The following is a 25222-nucleotide window of genomic DNA, read 5'->3' on the forward strand; positions in this document are numbered from 1 at the left end:
TCCTCAGTGGGCATCTCCTCCCTAGCTGTGGCAATCGCAGTGGACCACTCAACAGGAAGGTGAGCTGTTCTCATGAGGTTACCAAATCTCACGAGAACAGGCTATATAAGCGAGTACAGCAAATACTATATTCACGTACATAGCCTGTTCTCATAAATCTCACAAGAATAGCTCAGCTTCTTTCTGGGTGTGATGCGGTCTGCTGGAATTGGACGGCAGAACAACCAGGGAGAAGGAGATGCCCACTGAGGAAACCAAATGTCTCTTCCTCCTTGTACCGATACTCTGAATTAGCAAATCAGGTGCCAAAGACAGCAGGTGGGCGGGACAGCGGTGTAACGAAGGGGTATTTTTTTAAATAAAAAGTGTTAGGGGCTGCAACCGTCCTCTTTAAAGGTGCCCTTACACGTGCAATAGCTCATCCGGGTGCTATCTCCTCCAACTTCTCCATACATATACGTACTCATTTTTACCAAGTGTGTATGTTTTGTTGGGATAGAGGAGAAAGCCTCTTTCCCGAGAGAGCAAAAGGATTGGCTGTTGATATCCAAAGGTCCCAATCCTTGTCTTGACATTATTTGTTGGGGAGAGTGAGAAGGTCGCATACACATAAAATTATCGGATGGTCCAGCCGAAAATGATGGGTTTGGCTGTCAATACACTAATGTGAATGAGGGCCTTAACAGGTTCTAAGACTGCTTTCACACTTCGTTTTGCAGTATCAGTTTGCTGTATACTTCAGGAAAGCTCCCATCAGGAAAGTATCCATAGAAAATCAAAAAAGTGTCCTTTTGCCTCATTTTTTTAATTGTGTGGGATAGTGCATACAGAAGCATCCAACAATATGTGAGCCTATGGGTGACAGTTGTCACTGTACACCTGTCCAGTGGCGTCCATTGGAAATCCTTATGACGTACTTCAGATGGACACTGCAAAACACAGCTTCAAAGCACCGTAAGCCATGTCTCCCATTTATTTGTCTATATGGTGCCAGGCTCATTCTAGGTGTTTTATGAAGCTATAACAAAATCCACAACAAAGACCCTGACTAAATATGTGCACATTCTGTCAATTTGGATTTACCCACCAGTCCTTGCAAGCGTAAAACGTTGGTAGCATGCTTCTGAACGGGGTTTCCCATTTTTTATATACAGTATAAAGGCCAGGAATACATTTATTTATTAACACACGATAACCCTTTAAGCAATATGGTAATATTTTCCCCAAAGGAGCCAAGATCTACTCCTCTATTGTGTTTTAAGATGGCTGGACCAATGCACAAAGCAAGCACTTGTTACCTTTTGTCTCACCTCAATCTCCTCATAGATTGTAAGCTATTGTGAGCAGGGCCCTCATTCTTCTCGTTTTAATTGTTGACTTGTTTGTTGCTATGTTATTTATGACTCTTTGTACTTGAACCCTCTGGGTGTAAAGCGCTGCAGAATATGTTGGCGCTATATAAGTATTATTCTTCTTCTTAAAACGGTTCTCCATCCCTACCTGAAAAATGTTCCCTTAATCTAACTCGTGGAGAAATGAGGGCAGCCATACTTACCCCCATCAGCAGCAGGTCCCTCGCAATCTTCTTCTCTTCCTTTTAGAAGCAGGAGACGGCGCGTCATCACTGGCAATAATTGCCTCCTGCTAGCCTTCCTTGGTCCCGACACACGTGCCCATGCACGGGACCACCGGACGTCTATTCACTGTATAGAGGCTGATTGCTATGCTGTGCATGTTACTGGGTGCATTGTGGATGGCAATGGGGGCACAGTGGATGGCACTGTGGATGGCATTTGGGGGCACTGTGGATGGCAATGGGAGCACTGTGGAGGTCACTGTTATTGGGGCACTGTGGAGGTCACTGTTATTGGGGCACTGTGGAGGTCACTGTTATGGCACCTCAGTATTAGTTATACGCCTCAAGCAAATGACCGCGATTGGCCCAGGAATCACAGTCCATGTATCGGCCGACTGTACCTTCCCTGACCCATACTGACTGTATGATAGTAATGTATCATACAACCAGTCTGTATCTGACCGCAGGGCAGTTGTCGTGCACTCACCTCCTCATGTGTACATACCCCACGATCAGATAGAGATTGGCTGTATCACATGATGTATCACACATGATAGGGCGCGATAAACCCTTCAGCAGGCAGGACCAAAAAAAGATAGGATTAGGCCTCTGCACACGACCATATCTGGTTTGCGGTCTGAAAGTCGCGGATCCACTAAATAAGGATACTGTCTGTGTGTGATCCGCATTTTTTTTGCAGATCTCAAGGTCTGCGTTTTGAGGACCAGAATAGAACATGTTCTATGTTTTGCAGAACTGACATACGGATGCAGAAAGCACACGGATGACATCCATGTGCTTTACACATCTGTATGCCACTTCCACAAAAGATAGAACATGCCCTATTCTCGTCCTCAAAATGCATAGAACTTAATGGGTCTGCAAAAAAATGCGGACCCCACACGGAGAGTATCCTTTTTTACAGGATCCGTGACTTGCAGACCACAAAACAGATATGGTTGTGTCCATGAGGCTTTAGATACACAACTCCAGCAGGCAGTATAATACAAGATAGGATTAGATACGCAGCTCAGCAGGCAGGATCATACAAGAAGGGATTAGATACACAGCTTAGCAGGCCGTATCGCACACAACAGGCAGTGTATCAGGCTCAGCAGACTGTATTGTACATGATGCCCATACAGGGGGAAAGAAAGCACAGACATGAAATTGGGGTATTGGGGGCATATATATGCATTTGTGAGGGGTATTAGGAGCACATAAAAAAAAATGATTTTGGGACAGGGTAAGCTCTTTAAGTATACAATTCCAGTACAGCAAATAAAGTTTATATGTAGAAGTTTATTAAACATTTTACATTTTTTTCAATTTGTAAAAATATAAGTCGATACATTTATAAATATAAAATGCATGTAGGGTAATGAAGAAACTGTTAATTTTATAAAAATTATAGGAAATGGAATATGAGTATGTAACAATTGTATATAACATATGCCCGAGCCAACAAAGTCAGACTATTCACAGAATAATCAGGGTAAACAATCTTTTCAGCCACACAAATAGCCAATCAGATTTGTATCATTTACACTTTACAATTCTACTCTCACAACATCTGTCTGACTGTCCCCGGGAGATAGATCTAGCACACAGGACAGTCTAAAGTTTCATTTATATTCCTGGCCCATATTCCAAGGTAGCAATATACCCTTTCTGCTCTTCCTCTCTGCCCATTTTGGTGTCTATAATATGCAGATACCGACCCAAACACCTGAGCAGGATCATTTTCAGACCACCATTTCCACTGGGGTCATGTATCAACAGTGCCATCACCAGCAAATAGATGCATAATACATATTGATGGCCTAAATAACAAATGCAAGCGTGGTCATTTATCAAAGACTGGTATTTTATTATTGTCTTTAATATCTCTTACACCACCAGAGGATGTGCCTAATTTTAGACCTCATCATAATTTAGACACATCCTCTGGCAGTCCATGCACCTAGATTGAAATGTACCCCAGCCGGTAGCTGGAGTAGATCTCGATCGTCGTTTATACCAATAAACTGGTGTAAAATAATAATGAATGTGCTGGGACCGCTTGCCCCACTCGCACCACGCCTCTACCACTTCCCCATTTCGCAAAGGGTGGAGTTCAAGAGGTTGCAAATTGGGGGTCTGCAACTTTTTTACAACACTTTTTGGCATAGGCAGCCATAATAAATTAGCTCCCATGATTTCACCCTTCTGTGTAGCTGTTGATTTTGGGGTAGAGGAAGGGGCTTGTGCTGCATATTTCAGGCACCATATTATCAGACATATTTGGGGCATGCCTGAACCTTCTTTCATTGGGGCAGAGTCAGAACGCCTCGATACACATTAGAAAGTCAGCCGGACCTGACGAAATGGGTGGTTTCAGCTAACTAATCTGTATGGGCACCTTAACTCTACTTTCTAGCAGATATTTAGTTTAATATATTTTACTATTGCTGCCACTTGGTACAGCGTCCATGTTGGTGACCTATATACCTGAGCCCGGAAAGGAAACAGTTTAAGATGCAAAATATTTGATATATTTCATTTAAGTATACAAGGAATCTAATGAGCATAGATATAATAAATTCCTATCAGGGTCAACCTGTATAGAACACTTCCACCTATGCACATGTAACTATATACATCATGTACAGTAACATCAATATGTATTATATACTGTCATTTTATCCTAATCAGTAGTTCCGATCTGTGAAGCTCATTGATAAAATGACTAGTGGTTTTAATGTATAGGTTTACTAGGTTTATTATTGGAATCCGAGCAGGAAATAATCTATTAGAGCAGGGTATCGGCAGGGATATCAGACTGCCCTGTGGGTGGCAGCCTGTATTCTATCTATGGCACAGGAGACACATACCATGCTAATACATCACGTCTTTTATCTGACCACTCCCGCTCATAAAGGAAATTATTCTGGTAACAAATATAAGCAAAATAGCTATAGATGACATTTTACAATGTGCAACATACACTCTAAATCCCAATGTTGAGCCTTATATTGCAGGTCCATAATATAATCTGGGAGTGCTATTAATGAAAAATGTGATCCCGAGATTATAGACCAATCCTTAAATATATCATAAGGGACTACTATAACATTTAATCTGCCTTCAGACATACATTTCCACCTAGTAAAATTACACAGTAATATTAAATAATATGATAGATTTTGGTAAGTGCTTCACCAATACTTATGGGGTGAATTAAAACCCCCTTAAAGGGTTTTTCGGAGATATCAATATTGATGACATAGCCTTAGATCAGTGGGGGTTCAATTCTAATTGTACAGAGATCCTAGCTACTGAGTGATGTAAAGCATGGAGAGGCTGCAGCGCACTCCACAGGGAACACCACTGCCTTGTCAAGGAGATGATTGTAAGGGTATGCTGAGCGTCAGACCCGCACCCATCTGATATTAATGGCTTATTGGAGGATAAGCCTTCAATATTGTTATTTTAGAAACCCTTTTAAGATTCACTGAGCAACGGTAAATATTACCAATAATATTAAAACAGATTTATGCAGAAATGCACTAAAAGGAGAATATGTGCCCACTTTTATCATAGCCATGCAAATGTCTCCAGTTCATATAAAAAGGCATTTACACTCATGTATCAATGCACCAAGCAAGTTGTACGGAGCTGTAATATAAAATCTATTTCTGATTCCATATGGATCCTACAGAAAAAAATGATGGCGCTCTCCATCAGATGCCTTATTATTTTCCCCTAAAAGAGAGTACATCTACAGTATTGTGCTACACAGGCCTCATCATAAATTAGGCGCATCCTCCAGCAGTCCGTGCACCTAGACTGAATACCTACATCTTTGCAGTCTGGAGTCATTGTTTCTCTGGCAAGACTCCATATACATTCCAGATATATGGATCTGTGTAAATAGGGCCTTATATCACTATAGGCACCTTCCCCAGAAATACTTCTTTAAAGGGAATTTGTTGCTGTTATCTGAAGCAACTCTTCATCATTACTAATGAATATGAATGGGTAGGGGATGTAAATGCAAATTCTTTATACTCAAAGTGCAGCCTATGCTCAAAAATAATATGCTTGCTAGATATTATGGGGATCATTTACAAACAGATATCCACCACTTTTTGGCGTGTATCTGCTGCAGACTTTTCCCCGCTCATGCCAGGTCTAAAAAAGGGGGGCATAGAATGGGTGGGGATGGATCCGTATTATTTATCATATTCTACGCCTGTTTTAAATCTACATTTAGACAGGCAGTGGATACGCCGAAGTTATGTAGAGGCCGGCGCATCCACCACCAGGGGTATTAAAACTGACATCTAAAACGCCAGTCTTAATAAATGACCACCTATGTGTATAATTATTATATAATGAGCAATATAGAAGTTTTCAATCTACAGGCAGGTTTCTTGGTCTGTTTCACTAGGTCAGATAATCCTTAATATTCATGATTTATCATAGGGAAGGATAAATCAGAGAACTTTATCAGAACAGAGGAAAATTGGAGTAGCTGGAAGCTGGCGGGTTAGCACCACTTCTAATTAACTTAATGTTCTACATTTATAAGCTGTATTACAATTATGTGATCTGCCTTCATGTGTCCTCCTAGAAAAAGGGTTATAGGTAATAAATAGAGAGAGAACTTCATAGGAGCACACATACAGAATAAATAGCAGCATGAGTGTAGATCACAGATAACCAAGCTTCCAATATAACAATATGAAAGGACAAAAATCATCATAAACTTCATAACACACATTATCATAACACTTTTCCTAGCCAAACATGCTGATACATTCTATACATCTGTCTTCTATCTCCTCCTTCTGTTATACTTCTGTATTCACATATCTTCTTCTTTCCTGCAAATATACAAGATACATTCAGATTATAACATCTTATCTACCACAAATATTGTATTATACAGTTCATATACATTTTCTCCTGAGCACTTAGAAGGAAATACTGGATATACATATTTAGGGGCTAGCAGACAGGACATAACATGTGCTTTTGGCCCTTTCTATTCATAAACTCACACCAAAACCATGACAAATAACAGGTTGTCCAGGGTTAAAAAAAAAATCTGCCTTTCCTAGAAACAGCACCACTCTTGTCCAGGAGCTATGACTGGTATTGTAGCTTAAAGGGGTTGTCCAGCTATTAATAATGATGACCTATCATCAGGATAGGTCATTATTATCTGTTTGGTGGGGGGTCGGCACCCAGACGATCAGCTGTTTGAAGAGGAGGCGGCGCTCCATGTGAGTGCCGCTTCCTATTAATTACCCTGCACTTCATCTCAGAAGTTCAGTGTAATACAAGTACCTGCTCTATTCAAGTGAATGGAGCGAGTACTTGTAGGGAGATGAGGCTTAGTGTAAAGACCAGTTCATCGGCAGGGGTGCCAGGTGTCGGACCCCCACCCATCAGATATTGATGACCTATCCTGAGGATAGGTCATCAATATTAACGGCTAGACAACCCCTTTAAATGGCATCTGTCAGCACTGTTGACAGAGGCCCTTTAACTCCAATTAAAGGGCCTCTGGATGATCTGTAGTATCGTACAGGAGCGGACTGGCCACAGACCCTACAGGCAAACTTCCTGGTGGGCCGGTGCCCAAGGGGCTACCTGAGACCTGCTCATGACTGCCAGTTAGCTAAGTAAGTTCCAATACAGTAAGCTGACCACAGGGTATGCCCCTGCTGAGACCCTCACCCATCAGCTATAATATGTGACACCACAGGGCATAAGACACATGACACATTCCCAATCGTGTTCAAATCTTTCCTGGGAGACGTATTAGCCCCTTTTCACACGGGCGAGATTTCCGCGCGGGTGCAATGCGTGAGGTGAACGCATTGCACCCGCACTGAATCCGGACCCATTCACTTCTATGGGGCTGTGCAGATGAGCGGTGATTTTCACGCATCACTTGTGCGTTGGGTGAAAATCGCAGCATGCTCTATATTGTGCGTTTTTCACGCAACGCAGGCCCCATAGAAGTGAATGGGGCTGCTTGAAAATCGCAAGCATCCGCAAGCAAGTGCGGATGCGGTGCGATTTTCACGCATGGTTGCTAAGATGAAAGTCTATTCACTGTATTATTTTCCCTTATAACATGGTTATAAGGGAAAATAATAGCATTCTTTAATACAGAATGCTTAGTAGAAGGTCAATTGAGGGTTAAAAAAATAAAATAATTAACTCACCTCCTCCTCTTGATCCCGTAGTTGCCAATCTCTTCTTACTTCTTTAATCATGAGCTGCCGGCTAAAGGACCTGTGGTGACGTCACATCACATGGTCCATCACCGTGGTGATGGACCATGTGATTGGACCATGTGATGAGCTCAGTGACGTCTTGACAGATCCTGAAGAAAGAACAGGAGAACGGCAGCTACGCGATCAATTGGAGGAGGTGAGTTAATATATATATATTTTTTTAAACCCTCAATTGACCTACTAAGCATTCTGTATTAAAGAATGCTATTATTTTCCCTTTTAACCATGTTATAAGGGAAAATAATTACATCTACACAACACCGAACCCAAACCTGAACTTCAGAGAAGAAGTTCGGGTCTGGGTACCACACTCATTTTTTTTTCACGCGCGAGCAAAATGCATTGCACATGCGTGATAAAAACTGAACATTGGAATGCAATCGCAGTCAAAACTGACTGCAATTGCGTACCTACTCGCGCGGGTTTGCCGCAATGCACCCGGGACGCCCGTGTGAACCCAGCCTTAGGTCTGAGGTAAGGACCCATTTACATAGGTTGATACCCTGTGCAATAATCTGGAACAATTCGTACCCAATAATTGCCAGCTTGTTAGCTACTTTTACATGCAGCAATTATTTCTGCTTTATAGGAATGAATGATTGTTATTATGATTGTTCGTCTCCCCCCCCTTTAAACAGTTTAATAGTTTTTTTGTGCCGCATAAACAATCAGATCACCCAACGAACCAGCGTTTGCTCGTTTGTCGGCTGATCACCAGACCATTTACAGGGACAAATTATTTGGAACATGCATTCGTACGAACGTTCATTCCTGATAATTGGCCCGATCATCTGCCTGTGTGTCAGACAGTTGAATAGAAAATCCATCACACGACGATTATACGATGTTTCCATAAAACCCCTTATCGTATGATTTACCTGTTTAAGACGAACAGACTGGACCAAGTGTTTTCTCTGCTTACATTCTGTCCAAACACAATCATGGAGTTTCTGTCTCTTCTTTGAATGTCACCATGGGAAATATCGGGCCTGGAAGAAAGAAGCGTATAGTATGATAGTATCTATAAGCATAAAACAGCAAGGTGAATGTGAAATGTTATTACAGCCATGATGATTAGTGATTCCACTTGTGTATCTGGACACCCGCTGCATAAATATATATATATACATTCATCATTTCTTGTAATTCACACATAGCACACATTCCATGAATCACACTATAGAGGGCACACCCATGTCCTCTTTAGGCCTCATGCACACGACCGTTGTTGTGTTCCGTTCCGCAAAATGGGGTTCCGTGATCCGTTTCCGTTTTTGTTTCCGTGTGTCTTCCTTTATTTTTGGAGGATCACCAGACATGAAGGAAAGTTAAAAAAAAGTCTAAGTCAAGTTTGTCATGCAAATGATAGGAAAAAAACGGACGCGGACGCGGATGACAATCTTGTGTGCCTCCGCGTTTTTTCACGGTCCCATTGACTTGACTGGGTCCGCAAATCGTTTTCCATATTTTTTTTTTTACGGACTGGAACCACGGATCACGGACGCGGATGACAAACGGTGCATTAGCCGAGTTTTCAACAGACCCATTGAAAGTCAATGGGTCCGCAGAAAATCACGAAAAACGGAACAACGGACACGGAATAAAACAACGGTCGTGTGCATGAGGCCTTACATGTATAAATCTTATAGCATCAATGGTAGGTAATACTGATGGACTGACTTCTAGGGCCACTTTCACACCACAGTATTATGCGTCACTATTGCCAAAAACCCGGAGTGAGTGCAAAATATAAAAGAGGTACAAATCTCTCCATTATAAGTTTTCTCTGTGTATCTTCTACTCTTGGTTTAGGCTTACAAATACTAATGTAAGGGTACGGCCAAACAGTCAGGTTTCTGCGTGCACTTTTGGATATCAAAATCAGGAGTGGATCATAAAAGGAGAGAAAGTACAGGGTGGCCCACGAAAAAGTAGCCTGCCTCTAATATCTCCAAATCAAACTGCCTAATAGTAAATCTGTCTTAGTTGTAGCAAACTGTGAGCAAGGGGCTATGGCCACCACGTTTCGCAGACTTGTCCACATGCGATTTTTATCTGTGGGGCAGTTTAAAACAGAAAGTTTCCGCTAACAATCCACATCCCCTGGAGGAACGCAAGGAGAACATCACAAACGCCATCCGCAGCATCACAAGCAGTATCAGCCAGCATAATCCGACCTGCCCAAAGATGCATAGACCTGAACGGGGACCATATTCAGCGTCTTTTGTGAATTGTGTATAATTTAAAAAAACAATCCACTTGCTTGTTCATTTTGTCATACTATCGCTGGCGGTGGACTACTGTTTCCGTAGACCACCCTGTACATAGGGCACATATGACTTCTCTTCTTTGAATTCACTCCTCCTGATTTTGGCTTCCAAAACTGCATCCAGAAACCTGACCGTGTGGCTGTACCCTAAAATACTGACCAAATACCAGACCACGTGAAAGTGGCTCTAAGGAGGAAACTGAACTATATGAAACAGCTACTTAAAAAAATTGACACCATTTTTTATTACATAATGATGCAATATGGACCAAATCTGCCTCTGTATTTTCATCACTCTCCATAGACTTCAAAGGGTGCTTTCTATCCAGATTAAATAATGCATGCGCCGCTTTAGGCACAGGGAAAAAACTGACAGAATACTGGTGAAGAATATGCATGTGTGAAAGCAGCTTCAGGGAGATAACAGAACCAATAATAAATTAAATGTAATATAAAAATTATAAAACATGACGAGACAGAACGCTTATGCATCTTTTTCTCTCTCCGGTTCTTTGACAATGGGGTCAAAAAAGCAATTCAATTGTTCGCATAACTATGTTTAAAAAAATCTACGGAAATGCACAGATTATGCTGTAGTCTGGGTTTTCATTATCTTCAGACAATAGAAGGAAATCAGGGGTTTTATACAGATGTTAACGTGACAGTATGGGCATGTTTGAAGAACAACTATATATATAGGTTATTTCCCTTCAGCTCGTGTACAAAAATGTCACCTATACTTTCCTCACTATTTCTGCTGTATGAATTATGTTCACGAGAGGATATCACACCCTCCAAGCATTGAATTACTAGGTACATGGAACTCCAACAACTAACAACATGGAGCTGGCAAATGGACAACAGAACTTCAACATGATTGTCTGGAAAATGAAATTGCTTTAGAATAAGAAAGGGAAGGGAAGCAATCCGAACCATAATAAACTCAGAAAAATGGAGGGAGACTCAGTAGAAGACCATGCAAAGAGCTTGTAAAGCCTTATTAGACCTTATGGAAGATGTATTCTAGGATGTAAACCAGAATGCCCTAAATGTGGTCACAAAGATGCCAGCTTGACTTAGGCCTCTTTCACACGAGCGTGACAGATTGGCTCCGGACGCGTTCAGGGTGCGTTCAGTGAAACTCGCACCATTTTGCAAGCAAGTTCAGTCAGTTTTGTCTGCGATTGCGTTCAGTTCAGTTTTTTCCGCGTTTTGATGCGTTTTTCACACGCGTGATCAAAAACGGAAGGTTTACAAACAACTTCTCTTAGCAACCATCAGTGAAAAACGCATCGCATCCGCACTTGCTTCCGGATGCAATGCGTTTTTCACTGAAGCCCCATTCACTTCTATGGGGCCAGGGCTGCGTGAAAAAAGGCAGAATATAGAACATGCTGCTATTTTCACGCAACGCAGAACTGATGCATGAAAAACAAGGCTCATGTACACAGACCCATTGAAATGAATGGGTCAGGATTCAGTGCGGGTGCTATGCGTTCACGTCACGCATTGCACCCGCGCGGAAAACTCGCTCGTGTGAAAGGGGCTTTACTGTTTGTAGTCTTGCCACATAATCAAGATGTTTTGTGAGGATGTCAACATCTTAGACAGCGATATTCAGGCTACAAACATGGTTATTGCCATTTCACCATGATCCAGACACATGTCTCTATATAGGCATAATACAACTAGTATGTCTGGCAGCAAAAAGCTAGTATGAACCAGTGGAATGGTCAGATCTCTTTTGCTATTGAGTAGAAACAAAAATGATGGTGTCAACGGCTACACAAAATCAACAGTAAAGAGGCACTTGAACTGATTATTGGATGTTTAGTCTCAGTGAAAGGGTAGATATTTCCATGGATCCAGGGAAGGTTAGTTGAGGGCCTCAGTGGTTACTATTTTCACTATGGATTCAAATCTGACCAAGAACAACATCTTTAGTTTGTATGTTCTTTCCATGTTTGTGTGGGTTTCCTTCCACAAACACATTGATCATTTATATAGCTTTAAATGAAACTCGCCTTACTATCTGAAATTTGGTTGGGAACCCTACAGGGGACAGGAACCCTACAGGGGACAGGAGCATGTTGCACTGTGTAAGCAACTAGAAATTAATAAGATGAGTACAACATAGATTCCAGTTTACCTGTATAGTTGGGGGCAGGATCTTTTTAGTGACGCTGAAGATAATCCCAATTTATTCTGGTTCTTATTTTTTGTCAGTTTCAGAAAATCTTTGACTTTTCCCCATGGATGAAGATCAAGCTAAAAGACATAAATAGGGACATGACAAAATGTACACAACACATATAGGGTACTGACATATGGCAGCTATTCCACAGCCGTTACCCTATGACCCTCTAAGACTAATAATGATAGGACTTTGCAATATTTGTACAGTACATAATGAGACCAGGCCTCACACCTAGAATCAGAAACAGATTTTATTCTATATTTTTAATGGATGATAGGATGTTAATAAAACAGACTTTGTTATCCTTGCCTCGCACGTCCTGATGATACTTATTTTACCCTGTGCATAATAATATATTTCCCTCTCTGGATATGCCGCTCTTGCTGGAAGCTATTTTCATTTGCTATATTGGACTTATCCAGGGCTAACAACCCAATCCTGCCAGAGAACTCATGCAGTGTAGAAAAGCAAATAATGGAGAGCAGGTACAGGCTTGTTGAGAAATACTGGAGGAATGCCTGAGGCTGCTGTAGTAAAGCAGACACTTCATATTGTCTTAAAGGTATGGCGGCTCATTCCTGCGCTTCTTTGTGATCACCACACCTGGTGCTATCATCAGCAAATTTTTTATTAACCCCTACGTTAAATAGCTTTGCTTCAGACTGCTTTAAAAGGCATCTGTCAAGGGAACAGACCCACTTTTTATTCTAAAGGTAAAGCCACACATAACAGTCTAGTATTTAAAGGGGTAATGTGAGAGTTTAAGAAACTAAGCTAATAGCTTTATTTTTTAAAGCACACATTAGTCACCAGTTAAAGACCCAGTCATACCAGCATGATACTCTGATGGTCCCCGACAAGCTCTGTAAATTTTCCTGCAGTGTGGCTTGCCATATACCCACGTGACCACCAGTCATTGGCCTCAGCAGTGATGCTAGCCTGCAGGTCACAAGACCACTGAGGCCTGTGATTGGCTGTAGACCGGAGGTTCTTATTTATTTTTAAAGTCAGTTTTGCAGCAGTCTGCGTTGCTGTAATTTGTGACAAATTTATGAAATGTTGCACGATGTTTGATACACTTGTTGCATCTTTAAAGTGTAACTGTCATGTTTTCATCAAAAAAAAACATTTTTAGCATATGTTACTGCTGGTGGAGCATTGTGCATTAAGCAATCTTTAGTTTCTTCACATACCACTGTTTTCTTTGAGCTTTTCCCTTAGTTACGGCTGTTATGAACTCTACAATATGAGGCTCTTCTGAAGATGGCTCCTCTGCCAGTTCTCTGAGGCCAAAACTGCTTTCCCTCACTTCCCATACACACTTGCTGTAGCCAGCAGCTTCCTGCCAGCCAATCAGATTGGATTACTTAAAGACACGCCTCCTCAATAGGAAGCCTAATGAAGGCTTGCAATGCCCCTCTGCCTTCTGTTTATACTAAAGGGAAGACAGATAAGCCCTAGTAACGGTCTTTTAAGGGACCAGTGGAAAGGGACAGGGAACATTAATGAAAGCTGTTATTATAAGGTAGTTACAGATCTTTTGGCAATCATTGACATACTAAACCCTCCACGAACATGTGCTGCCCATTGCCGTATTGCGGACCGCATTTGCGGATCCGCAGTACACGGGCGCTGTTCCGTGGGCATTCCGCATAACAGATGCGGACCTATTCACTTCAATGGGTCCGCAAATCCAGAGATGCGGAATGGTGCGGAACGGAAGCACGGAACGGAACCCTACGGCTGAGCTGCAATACCAAGCCCAGCTGCTATCCAGTGGACGGCACAGTGCTTGGTAAGCTGCGTGGAGGCTGCAACGCTCACTTAAGGTCCAGTGAGCGCCAAGGTGTCTTCAAACATCCGTTACTGTCTGGCAATACCAGATCCAGAGAAATGTTTCTCTGCCAGAACAGCCTGCCGGATCTCTTTCTGCATTGCTGAAACTAGCCTAAGGTTTATATGATAATGTAATATTCTTAAAATAGACAACAGGGATTGACGTCATGGGAAATTGCATCCCCCGGTACAGTGCTAACATCAATCAACATAAATAGGCATATACAAGTAAGAAATTGCATACCTTTTTCATATCTTGTTCTAAGGGGTCACTGCAATTTCTTTCCCACATTTGCTTATATTCTTTGTCATCACATTTCAATTTCGTAAAGGGTTTCCTCACTCCCAATATAGAAGGACTCTTCCAACCATCTGTCTGTGCAAGATTTCCTGGAACAAGAAATAATGGTGATTTGCAACACAATCAAAGTTTAACTTAGTCTAACCAATGGCATTCTGTGATTAAGGGTCCAATTATGCGGAACGGGTGCCGACCCATTCATGTCCACATCCGCATTTCCGGTCCGCGGCTCCGCAAAAAAATAGAACATGTCCTATTATTGTCCGCAGCTGCGGACAAGAATAGGTATTTCTATTGGGGTGCCTATTGGGGTGTTTTCTGAATCCGCAAAACACTGCGGACGTGTGAATGGAGCCTATATGAAATAACCAGATGGTTTTTATGATGGTCATATGTTACTGGATTCGTACTGGATATATTTAATTGAATAAATATGTATATGACTGTGACTGGATGGGTCACATGTGGGGTGTGGTATGCTTTACAAAGACCCCTGTGTGGGTTGATACAAGGTACCTATATAACGGTGCCAATAAATTCTCCTTATCTGGATTACTATGAATCCAAAAGGCAAAAACGATTGTCGACTGTTGCATCCTGGCATAATCCTGAGATGCCTGAGCTGCATATTGCTTATTAGGGGTGTGATGTTACTGGGCACCAACATGATATTGTAAGTTTGATCCTGCTGATTAAAATGATGTCTGTATTGTGAAAATCGGTTGCAGCGTTCCCGAGAGAAAAAGGTTTCTTACTTATTTTTGCAAATGAGGGCTTCAGCGAACTGAGGAATGTGGCCAGCACTAGAAGGCTGGGGAGGTGCAGTGCACCAAGGGCATAGGCTCCACCCTCTGTGCACTGAAGCCTTGAATAAAGAATATTATTATTTTTTCTTGGGAATGCCGCAACTAGTTTTCTCAAAACGAGTGTTTAATCAGCAGGATCAACGCTACCAGGCAGTATATCTTAGCAGAGTTGATCCTGCCTTCTTAAAGTGGGCAAGAACATTCATAGGATCAATCATTGGCAGCAGTTAGCTGCAGTTACATGTAGCGAGCAATGCAAGGTGTCTGTTGGAAGCACACCCCTGTTTACATAGGGCAATGTGCTGCTGATAAACGAGGATTTTATGTGCTGCAGAAAAGATGCAATCACCAGCCGTGTGTGCTTGCTCATTTGCTGGGTGTAGAGATGAGCAAACAAAGTTCTTGAACAGAGAAGGGCAGTCCCTTCCGCTTGATTGACAGCCCCGGCTCTGACAATCTCGGCAGTGCATGCACAGAGGATCTGCTGCTGCTACCGGAGCAGCAACTGTGCATGTGCTGCTAGACTTCCAGGGGGGAGCGTCTTGAGCAGCAGGAACAGCCCCTCTCTACTCAAGAACTCCTTTTAATGAAGTCATCAATTCATATGAATCGGTTCGCTCATCGCTAGTTGGGTCATCAGCAGAACATTTACACTGACTAATTATGGGGAAACGAGCGAACACTCATCCCCAATGATTTTTCCTATCCTCGGCCCGTGTTAAAGGTTCTTTAAAGTAAAACAGGCTTTTGTTTTTTAGACCATAGAAAACATCCTTTGTACTATTGTGCTCATGAATTTTATCAGGGTGTGTTAAAACAGACACATTGAGATAAGAAACCAACCTTTGTAGCCAAACTTTTCAGAGTTAATGCCAATTTCTGGGATCATGGAGAGGTCAGATTGGTTTCCACTTAGTACAAACATACTATGCGGCCGGTTCCTCCTTACAGGAAAATGTTTCTTAGACTCCTGGTACGGATTGAGGAAAATATTCGCTGCTCCACAGGAGCAGTGCTGTCCAACGTACTCCTACACCAAGAGGAGAAAGGAGTCATGCAAATGTTACATCTCAAGTCTTCCAGTCAGTGCAGTGATATCATATGCCCACATTGCTAGCATTCCAAAACTAAGCCCCTTCTAATGGAATTCCTGGATCTTTGACTTACCATTTTCTTCATACAGTCTCTGGGCAAACAGGCTCCGTATTTGATAAACTGATTACTTAAACATACATTTACGAGCATCATTTAAAGTATGTTTGCCTTAACTTAAGGTTATCTCACTTCTGTACTATTTCTGTAGTAAGTGGCTTTATGAAGAGACTTTTATATAAAAATCCACACATTTTTGGCCACCGGCAGATGGTACATAGCAGGAATAAAGGAGTTGTCTCATCTGAGACATTGCTGGCATATCGCTAGGATATGCCACCAATGTCAAACAGGTGTGGATCCCACCTCTGAGACCCACACCTATCTCCAGAACAGGACTCTAGAGTGATCAGAGAGCAGGCGTGCATGTAAGGCCAACCTCCTTTCATAGCTATGGGACTGGTGAAAATAGCCAAATGCTGTCTCAGCCATCTCCACAGAAGTGAATGGAGAGGTGGCCACCCTTGCACAGTGCGCTCTTAATTTGTTTGTATGGGATTGCCGAAAATAGCCGAGCATGCTCTCTTGGCTATTTTTGGAAATCCCATAAAAATTACTGGAGGACACGGTACGCATATACACTCACCTAAAGAATTATTAGCAACACCATACTAATACGGTGTTGGACCCCCTTTTGCCTTCAGAACTGCCTTAATTCTACATGGCATTGATTCAACAAGGTGCTGATAGCATTCTTCTTTAGAAATGTTGGCCCATATTGATAGGATAGCATCTTGCAGTTGATGGAGATTTGAGGGATGCACATCCAGGGCACGAAGCTCCCGTTCCACCACATCCCAAAGATGCTCTATTGGGTTGAGATCTGGTGACTGTGGGGGCCATTTAAGTATAGTGAACTCATTGTCATGTTCAAGAAACCAATTTGAATTGATTCAAGCTTTGTGACATGGTGCATTATCCTGCTGGAAGTAGCCATCAGAGGATGGATACATGTTCTCATTCTGTTTACGCCAAATTGAGACTCTACCATTTGAATGTCTCAACAGAAATCGAGACTCATCAGACCAGCCAACATTTTTCCAGTCTTCAACAGTCCAATTTTGGTGAGCTCGTGCAAATTGTAGCCTCTTTTTCCTATTTGTAGTGGAGATGAGTGGTACCCGGTGGGGTCTTCTGCTGTTGTAGCCCATCCGCCTCAAGGTTGTGCGTGTTGTGGCTTCACAAATGCTTTGCTGCATACCTCGGTTGTAACGAGTGGTTATTTCAGTCAACGTTGCTCTTCTATCAGCTTGAATCAGTCGGCCCATTCTCCTCTGACCTCTAGCATCCACAAGGCATTTTTGCCCACAGGACTGCCGCATACTGGATGTTTTTCCCTTTTCACACCATTCTTTGTAAACCCTAGAAATGGTTGTGCGTGAAAATCCCAGTAACTGAGCAGATTGTGAAATACTCAGACCGGCCCGTCAGGCACCAACAACCATGCCACGCTCAAAATTGCTTAAATCACCTTTCTTTCCCATTCTGACATTCAGTTTGGAGTTCAGGAGATTGTCTTGACCAGGACCACACCCCTAAATGCATTGAATCAACTGCCATGTGATTGGTTGACTAGATAATTGCATTAATGAGAAATAGAACAGGTGTTCCTAATAATTCTTTAGGTGAGTGTACAATGTGCTCTCCTTCACTTTCGGAGGCCCGTTATGGAGATAGATGCGGGTCTCAGAGGTGGGACCAGCACCTTTACGACATTGGTGGCATAGCCTAACGATATGCCATCAAAGTCCCACACGACACAAACCCTTTGAATAATTCTTCAGTTAAATGCAAAATGGCTGTAAAAGTGACATATCCATGAATTCTAAGCCTACATTCTGAATATATTATCTATATAAATAATCAAGAATTAAAACTAGGTATCATGAAAGATGACCCATAACTGCTGATTTGATGCACAGTTTACGCTCACTGTTAGATCAGTGATGACGAACCTTTTACAGACCGAGTGCCCAAACTGCAACCCAAAACCCACCTATTTATTGCAAAGTGCCAATGCAACAATTTAACCTGAATACTACAGTCCAGTATAGTATATCTTCCATGCACTTTATCATTTAGCTATATTAGCCTGCCTACATTCAGTGTGCTGACTGTGCTGTTCATAGTGTGCCCTGCGCTGATGAATGGCAGGAAAAGTCTAAGGCATATTGGTACAGCTTAGACTTTTTCGCGGGTGCCCACAGAGAGGGCTTTGAGCGCCACCTCTGGCACCCTGGCCATAGGTTCGCCACCACTGTACTAGACCATGTGTTCTCACCTGAAAATCGCTGTTTCAGGCCTGTTAGCTCTCATCAGTGCATAATATGGAAATCATGACTGTATGAAGTAGGGAGCAACTAGCTGTCTACCAATTGATATCATTTGCTTTATAATTTTAGATGGTATCTGTGTTGTGGACTGGTGGTTCTGTTTGCCCCACAATTATCCCCTTGGGCATAAAGAAATTGCCAATATAAAATAATAATAATCTTTATTTATATGGCACCGCAGCGCTTTTTGAGACCTAACCACTTTATTGGGATTTGTCATTGAAATGGTGGCATGCAAATTACTTTTGTTTTAAAAAGTCAAAGTTGAACTTCTGTATTTAAGTGGAAGGTTGGTCGGTTCCCTAACATAAAGTGACATTATTCTAAGGCTTTTAGGGTACAGTCAGGCTTCAGCATGCGTTATTCACAGCCAAAATCAGGAGTGGATCATAAAAGGAGAGAACTTATAATAGACATATAAGATGTCTCCTCTTTTTTAAATTCAGTCCCGTTTTGGGCTTCCAAAACTGCATCAGAAAACCTGACCGTGTGGCTGTACTCTTATGGCACATGCCTGTATCTCAACAATTTAGTTTTATTTGCCATTTAATCATACACTTTTGGTGAGTCAATACACTATGGGATATAATGTTGTTGGCCAAACCTTTTATTGGATTGATCTAACATGTATCGTGGCCTCCTGGCATTTGAACTTCCTGATCCTTTAGTTCTTGGAGAAATAAGCCACTGCCAGAGGTGTCTAGCAGCTGTCTTCTCCCCAGTCAGAAACATACATGTTTAGCCAAGCCAAGCGGGCATATGTATGGGGTATTCGGGAGAGATAGTTGTCAGACAAACGGGGACTTGGCCGATAGCTAATATGTGCAGGCAGCCTTAGGCCTCTTACCTCTTTCATTTGCTTTACTCTGTCTTCCTTCTGTAATGTAAAGATTTGCTTTTGCAGTTTTAGATTGTGCTCTTGAAGTTGTCCAATTTTTTCTATTAGTTGACAAATGTGTTCCAAATATCCAAGACCTGATCCAAGTGCTTTCGATGCTCCCTGGTTGACCTGTAAAATGATTTCAACTATGAAATTTGAAATAATCATTACAAAGCATACAGAAAGGTATACAGAATAGAGGTGGCATATGAGGTTGTCCTGTGACAGGCTCTCTCTTCTTCTAGGCTTATGTTTTCCTCATGGTACACATATTCTTCTATTCTATGTTTTTCTTCATTTCTGTCCGGTCATTTCTTACTTTCTAAAGTAATAAAAGTTCAAAAAGTGATATCTGGAAATGGCAGCTATTACTGCTGCTGTACAGGACACCATCCCAGAACAGCAAATGCGTAACTAGGCAGATTTATCCTTCCATGCATCTAGAAAAATAGGTGACAACCTGTAGAGAAGCTATAATGGCTGCCATCAGACAGGATTTTAAAGATCTTGAAGGAAGGACGTTTGCTACCTGGAGGCTTACATATTACATGTATATGCATTTATATCAGGTGAAAATTCACTTTAAGTAATGTCTTATATTATTAGCCACCTGTGGTACAATCGATGGACAGAGAAGAATGAACAACCAACCATTCCAGGTCCTTCAAGAATCAAACCATTTTCCTTTATGTGAATAAAACATTTGCCCTTCACACTCAACTGAGATTTACAACAAGGTGTTTCTGAGAGTTACAAGGAAAGGAAAGGTTGGCTGCTTTTAATTAGATAAAGAGTGTTAAAAGGTTACATCAACAAAAGATGTGAAATGATGCATGGCATGACTGACCCCATGACAGATTTCTGGGAAGAACCAAGATTTACTTCTGTGCTGTGTGGGTCAAACACACTATGTGTTGTCACCTTTAACCTTTAATCTGCTGCTAACAGATAGTAATCCCTAGCCCAAGGGATTTTCCCTATAAATGGCTAGGAATTGTATCTATCTTGTTTTATCATGTCTTCTTGAATTTTTCCATAGCAAAAGGGAATGCTAAGAGGTATTATTATTATTTATTATTAAAGCACTATTCATTCCATGGTGCTGTACATATGAAAAGAGGTATACATACATAATACAGACAATTTCATTAAGCGTGAACAATACGAGTTACAAACTGGTACAGAAGGATAGAGGACCCTGCCCGCGAGGGCTTCCATTCTAGGAGGTATCTTCCAGACAAAGAGAACAGTCTTGCTAGTGCCACCTAATGGAAGAGGCTCCCTATGTTCAACTTTAACAAGCCTTGGAACACAATAAGGAAAATAGCTAAGCAATATATAGCCAAGCCATGCAAACCAAGTAAAGGTGTGGGGGCCTATGTCTTAACCCCTTCCCGACATATGACGTAATAGTACGTCATGGCGGCAGGTGTGTACCCACATTTTGACTTACTATTAAGTCATGGTGATCGGGCAGGCACTGCAAGGGGCCCGGCAGTCCCTGGTAGCCGGGCCCCTGCTGTATCCGCCGGCATCGCTGTACAAGCTGATGCCAGCGGATTAACCCCTTCTATACCGCAATCAGCGCTGACCGCGGCATAGAAGGGATTCGCGGCGGGTGAGGGAGCCCATTGGGTCCCAGCGCTGCTGTGGCAGGGACCCGATGGGTGAGAAGGCAGCCCGATACCATGCAGAGGCTGCCCAATGCCTTGCACGGCATCGGGACCTGCCTTCTACGGGTGCCCAGGAGATCCAGCCTCAGGCTGGGTCTCCTAGGCAACCTGTTAGTGTATTACTCAGTGTAATACACTAACAGGCAATGCATTACAATACAGATGTATTGTAATGCATTGCAGAGGGGATCAGACCACCAAAAGTAAAGTCCCAGAGTGGGACAGAAATGAAGTTTAAAAACAAAAACAAAAAAAGAGTTTTTAATTTAAAAAAAATAATGTTTCAAGTAAAAAAGAAAAAAAAGCCCCTTTCCCCTGATTTTATATTTTAAAAAAACACACACATATTAGGCATCGCCACGTCCGTAACGACCGACTCTATAAATATATCACATGATCCACCCCGTCCGATAAACACTGTAAAAATAAATAAAATAAAAACTGTTTAAAAAAAGCAATTTTTGTCACCTTACATCACAAAAAGCTCAACAGCAAGCAAACAAAAAGGCGTATGCCCCCCACAATGGTACCAATAAAACCGTCACCTCATCCCGCAAAAAAAGAGCCCCTACATAAGATAATCACCCAAAAAATAAAAAAAAACTGTAGCTCTCAGAACATGGAGACACTAAAACATCATTTTTTTGGTTTCAAAAATGCAATTATTTGTGTTAAAGTGAAATAAATAAAAAAAAGTATACATATTAGGTATCGCCGCATCCATAACAACCAGCTCTATAAAAATATCACATAACTTAACCCCTCAGGTGAACACAGTAAAAAATAAAAACTGTGCCAAAAAAGCTATTTTTTGTCACCTAACATCATTTAAAGTGCAACACCAAGCGATCAAAAAGGTGTATGCCCCCCAAAATAGAACCAATCAAACCATCATCTCATCCCGCAAAAAAATAAGCCCCTACCTAAGACAATCGGTCAAAAAATAAAAAAAAACTATGGCTCTCAGACTATGGAGACACCAAAACATAATAATTTTTTGTTAAAAAAAATGCTATTATTGTGTAAAACTTAAATAAAAAATAAAAAGTATACATTAGGTATTGCCACCTCCGTAACGACCTGCTCTATAAAAATATCATGTGACCTAACCCCTCAGGTGAACGCTGTAAAAATAAATAAATAAAAACTTTGCCAAAACAACCAATTTTATTGGTCACCTTGCCTCATAAAGTGTAATAATGAATGATCGAAAAATCATATGTACCCAAAAATTGTACCAATAAAAACTTAACCTCTTCCTTCAAAAAATGAGCCCCTGCACAAGATGATTGGCAGAAAAATTTAAAAAATATGGCGTTCAGAAAATGGAGACACAAAAATTATTTTAAAAAAAAATGCTTTATGTAAAACGGAAACAAACAAAGTAAACATATTTGAAATCACCGCGTCCGTAACAACCTGCTCTATAAAAATAGCGCATGATCTAACCTTTCAGATGAACGTTATAAAAAGTGACAAAACAGCCATTTTTTGGCTACCTTGCCTCAAAAAAAACGTAATATAGAGCGATTAAAAATCATATGTACCCCAAAATAGTGCCAATAAAACTGTCACCTTATCCCCTAGTTTCCAAAATGGGGTCACTTTTGGGAGTTTCTACTGTAGTGGTGCATCAGGGGGGCTTCAAATGAGACATGGTGTCTAAAAACCAGTCCAGCAAAATCTGCCTTCCAAAAACCATGTGGCAATCCTTTCCTTTTGCGCCCTGCCATGCGCCTGTCAGAAGTCTAGTATGTTGTGGTTGGTGTGTCATGTGCCAGTGACCATAGCATTGTTTACTGCCTTTGACATTGAATGGCAAGGAGGCCTAGACATATGTCTTGCACAGGACCCCTTCACTGACACGCTTGCCATACACATTCAATAGCTGTCTGCCAAATGTTCAGCATCAGACTATCTCTTCTTAAGCCTCATTCACACATCAGTGTTTGGTCAGTGATTTCCATCAGTGATTGTGAGCCAAAACCAGGATTGGAGCCTCACAGAGATAAGGTATAAGGGAAAGATCTGCACCTGTTCTGTGTTTAGAGCCGCACCTGGTTTTGGCTCAAAATTACTGATGGAAATCACTGACCAAAACACTGACATGTAAATGAGGCATGACTTGGTCCCAAGATCTTTAAAATCCCCAATAAACATACACTTTTGTTTTGGTCAAGTGTATGTGTTGTCAATTGGGGGGGGGGGGGGTTGAGAAGAAAGCCTCTGCCTCTGACACCTCTGAAAAAGTCTTATCGCCTGGAGAAGGAGAAAGGATTCTGGTTAACATATTCATTAATTTAGATCCTTCTCTCCCTCAACATTATCTGTTAGGTAGAGTTGGGAGTTCCTTATACACATAAGACTGTTGGCCAAACTTGCTGAGAAAAGCGGCTAATGTGCAGGAGTGGATTGGGAACTTAAAGTGGCCCTGGAAAAAAAAAACTAAAAGTGGCCCCATGTTGTAGGATTGTCTAAATTCATAGGAGACGAGGCAACAAAAGCTGTCCCTCTGTGGTGGTCATCAATAGCTGCCATTTTCTGTTCTCCTCCTCCAGTTGTCTCCGATTAAGATATGGAGCAGGGGGCTTAGGAGGTGAGATGCGGGCCATAGTTGAATTCAGGAGGACATGTGAGGTCACATGAGTACTTGATTCTCACAGCGTTAATTATTGCTGAGAGCTCATTATGTACCCAACCCGGGGAAGGGGGGGGGGGGGTCGGCGGGCCCATGAGCCTCGGCCCACCAGAAAATTTCCCTGTAAGGTCTATGGCCAATCCCCCCTGCTAATGTGTATGTCATTAATGTGTCATTTAGCATCCACCCCTGTTTATTGCCTAATATGTGTATAGGGGCCAACCCCTTTAAGGAAGTGCCTTATGGGGACTCTGCTTGTGCATCGGGCTATGGACTCAAAACTTTGTATAGATTTCTTTCAATCTTCAAAAAAACATATGCAGGATGGAGAAGTGAATCCATGCAGCAATATCCTGGTCCCTCTACCTTTTCTTGTAGTTGGCATCTCTAAGGCCCCTTTCACACGAGCGAGTATTCCGCGCGGATGCGATGCGGGAGGTGAACGCATTGCACCCGCACTGAATACTGACCCATTCATTTCTATGGGGCTGTGCACACGAGCGGTGATTTTCACGCATCACTTTTGCGTTGCGTGAAAATCGCAGCATGCTCCTCTTTGTGCGTTTTTCACGTAACGCAGGCCCCATAGAAATGAATGGGGTTGCGTGAAAATCGCAAGCATCCGCAAGCAAGTGCGGATGCGGTGCGATTTTCACGCACGGTTGCTAGGAGACGATCGGGATGGAGACCCGAACCTTATTATTTTCCCTTATAACATGGTTATAAGGGAAAATAATAGCATTCTGAATACAGAATGCTAAGTAAAACAGGGCTGGAGGGGTTAAAAAAAAATAAAAAGTAATTTAACTCACCTTTATCCACTTGCTCGCGTAGCCGGCATCTCCGTCTGACTCTTTTACTGTCTAGGACCTGTGGAGAGCATTAACTATAGTTTAAGGACCTGGGATGACGTCACTCCTTTCATCACATGGTACGTCACATGATCTTTTACCATGGTGATTCACCATGGTAAAAGATCATGTGACGTACCATGTGATGACCGGAGTGACGTCATCCCAGGTCCTTAAACTATAGTTAATGCTCTCCACAGGTCCTAGACAGTAAAAGAGTCAGACGGAGATGCCCGGCATCGCGAGCAAGTGGATTAAGGTGAGTTAAATGATTTTTAATTTTTTTTTAACCCCTCCAGCCCTGTTTTACTTAGCATTCTGTATTCAGAATGCTATTATTTTCCCTTATAACCATGTTATAAGGGAAAATAATACTATTTACAGAACACCGATCCCAAGCCCGAACTTCTGTGAAGA

General features: G+C 41.9%; 1 protein-coding gene across 1 annotated transcript in view; it reads right to left on the minus strand.

Annotated features, from left to right (window-relative positions):
- Positions 1-5973: 5973 nt before the first annotated feature.
- Positions 5974-25222, minus strand: part of LOC121004001 — a 49014-nt gene continuing 29765 nt past the window's right edge. The window contains exons 3-8 of the mRNA XM_040436015.1: positions 19611-19772; positions 16122-16308; positions 14416-14561; positions 12288-12406; positions 8748-8858; positions 5974-6444 (exon numbers count right to left, since the gene is read on the minus strand). Of these exons, the coding sequence (XP_040291949.1) occupies positions 6426-6444; positions 8748-8858; positions 12288-12406; positions 14416-14561; positions 16122-16308; positions 19611-19772 (744 nt within the window). The 3' untranslated portion in view covers positions 5974-6425. The remainder of the gene's footprint in view (positions 6445-8747; positions 8859-12287; positions 12407-14415; positions 14562-16121; positions 16309-19610; positions 19773-25222) is intronic.

Source organism: Bufo bufo, chromosome 6 (assembly GCF_905171765.1).
Source record: "Bufo bufo chromosome 6, aBufBuf1.1, whole genome shotgun sequence".
NCBI classification, from domain to species: domain Eukaryota; kingdom Metazoa; phylum Chordata; class Amphibia; order Anura; family Bufonidae; genus Bufo; species Bufo bufo.